Below are 1707 nucleotides of genomic sequence, written 5' to 3'. Positions count from 1 at the left end.
ACAATCTTCTTCTGAAGCGTCTTCTTCCCCATCACAAGTTCACCCAGACCACGAAGGTCGCGGCGAACGTCGTGCACCTGCTGCGAGCGGACGTTGTCCATCAGACAAAAGAGGATGCGGCTGTACTTGGTGAGGCATCCGTTCAGACGCTCCTCGTACTCCCGCTTGGCTTCGGAGACGGACGGCATGTTAAGAGGTACTCAGGTTCCAGGTTCTAATAGTGCACGGGTATTTGTGCATGTTAACGTGCGGGCACAAACCCCCAGCAGAAAAAAAAAAGAAGCAAGAACGATAAACAAACAAAAATCATTGTGCTGCTGACGCTTGCAATGATAAGTATAGCTCTCTAGAATAAAACGACAAACCCTGTCGGAGAGCAAGAACAAAATCACAACCTCAAACGGAAAAAAACAAGCCAAAGTCAGACAAAAATATCAAAATAACGGTGCAGTTCTCCACTGTGTCGCTTAGAACAGTCCAGCCATGCCGAAGTCATCATCATCTTCCTCGTCCTCAGGCTCGGCGGCAGCAGCAGCAGGGGCAGCGGCGGCGGCGGCGGCGGCGGCAGGGGCAGCAGCATCAGCCGCACCACCACCAAGCTTGCCCTCCAGAGCGGCCTGGCGCAGGTTCTTGCCGTCGAACTCGTCGAATTCGTACTCGGTGGCCACAGAGACGCCGAGGAGGTTCTTGAAGGCGTCCATGATCATGTGTGGCAGCGTGGCCGCCGTCGGGATGCCAGCACCCAGCGACATCGCGGCGACGCTGCTGATGCCGTCCAAAAGGAACTTCTCTACGACTTCGTCGGTGATAGAGAGATCCTCACGGAGGAACAGAACACCACGGTCCCACACTGACTGCACCTCCACCTGGTAGTAGAATGGAGAGATATCCAGCTTCTGCAGCAGCGTGGCCGTCGAGTTATCAACACGGTCGCCAACGGACAGCACCTTCTTTTCAGTCACAATTTCAACGGTCCCCTTTGCAATCTTTGTTGCAATGTTCAGTGCCTGGAAAAAGGCAGTCGCCTTGGGCTCCATGCCAGTGTTACCAGCGGGAACAATGACGTCGCACGGGGAGATGGCGCCCACGCGGGCAGGGGCCTGCACACGGTGCTTGTCCAGCACATCCGTGATGGCGGAGATTTCCTCGTTCGTGAAGATAAGGGCGGTGTTGCCACACAACAGCTTCCGTTCGATGCACTTGTTGTAGAACAACTTGTCGGAGGCCGTCGCCTTCTTCTCATCCGCACGCTTCTCCACAATCTTCTTCTGAAGCGTCTTCTTCCCCATCACAAGTTCACCCAGACCACGAAGGTCGCGGCGAACGTCGTGCACCTGCTGCGAGCGGACGTTGTCCATCAGACAAAAGAGGATGCGGCTGTACTTGGTGAGGCATCCGTTCAGACGCTCCTCGTACTCCCGCTTGGCTTCGGAGACGGACGGCATGTTAAGAGGTACTCAGGTTCCAGGTTCTAATAGTGCACGGGTATTTGTGCATGTTAACGTGCGGGCACAAACCCCCAGCAGAAAAAAAAAAAGAAGCAAGAACGATAAACAAACAAAAATCATTGTGCTGCTGACGCTTGCAATGATAAGTATAGCTCTCTAGAATAAAACGACAAACCCTGTCGGAGAGCAAGAACAAAATCACAACCTCAAACGGAAAAAAACAAGACCAAAGTCAGACAAAAATATACAAAATAACGGT

General features: G+C 53.0%; 2 protein-coding genes across 2 annotated transcripts in view; both read right to left on the bottom strand.

The window, feature by feature from the left end:
- Window positions 1-467: 467 nt before the first annotated feature.
- On the bottom strand, window positions 468-1445 carry TraAM80_05216 (large subunit ribosomal protein LP0; the record flags this gene model as incomplete). The annotated part of the gene is made up of 1 exon (XM_029382105.1): window positions 468-1445. One exon carries the CDS (start codon window positions 1443-1445, stop codon window positions 468-470), a length of 978 nt encoding a protein of 325 aa, XP_029238028.1.
- A 209-nt stretch (window positions 1446-1654) lies between these two features.
- Window positions 1655-1707, bottom strand: part of TraAM80_05215 (large subunit ribosomal protein LP0) — a gene marked incomplete at both ends in the record, with an annotated part of 573 nt that continues 520 nt past the window's right edge. The window contains one exon of the mRNA XM_029382104.1: window positions 1655-1707. This exon is cut by the window's right edge and continues 520 nt beyond it. Coding sequence (XP_029238027.1) covers window positions 1655-1707 — 53 coding nt within the window.

The sequence above is a fragment of the Trypanosoma rangeli genome (genome assembly GCF_003719475.1).
Source record: "Trypanosoma rangeli strain AM80 chromosome Unknown Tra_15.4_contig_00165, whole genome shotgun sequence".
NCBI classification, from domain to species: domain Eukaryota; phylum Euglenozoa; class Kinetoplastea; order Trypanosomatida; family Trypanosomatidae; genus Trypanosoma; species Trypanosoma rangeli.
Note: the sequence above shows the minus strand (reverse complement) of the source record. Positions and strands in the feature narration are given on the sequence as shown.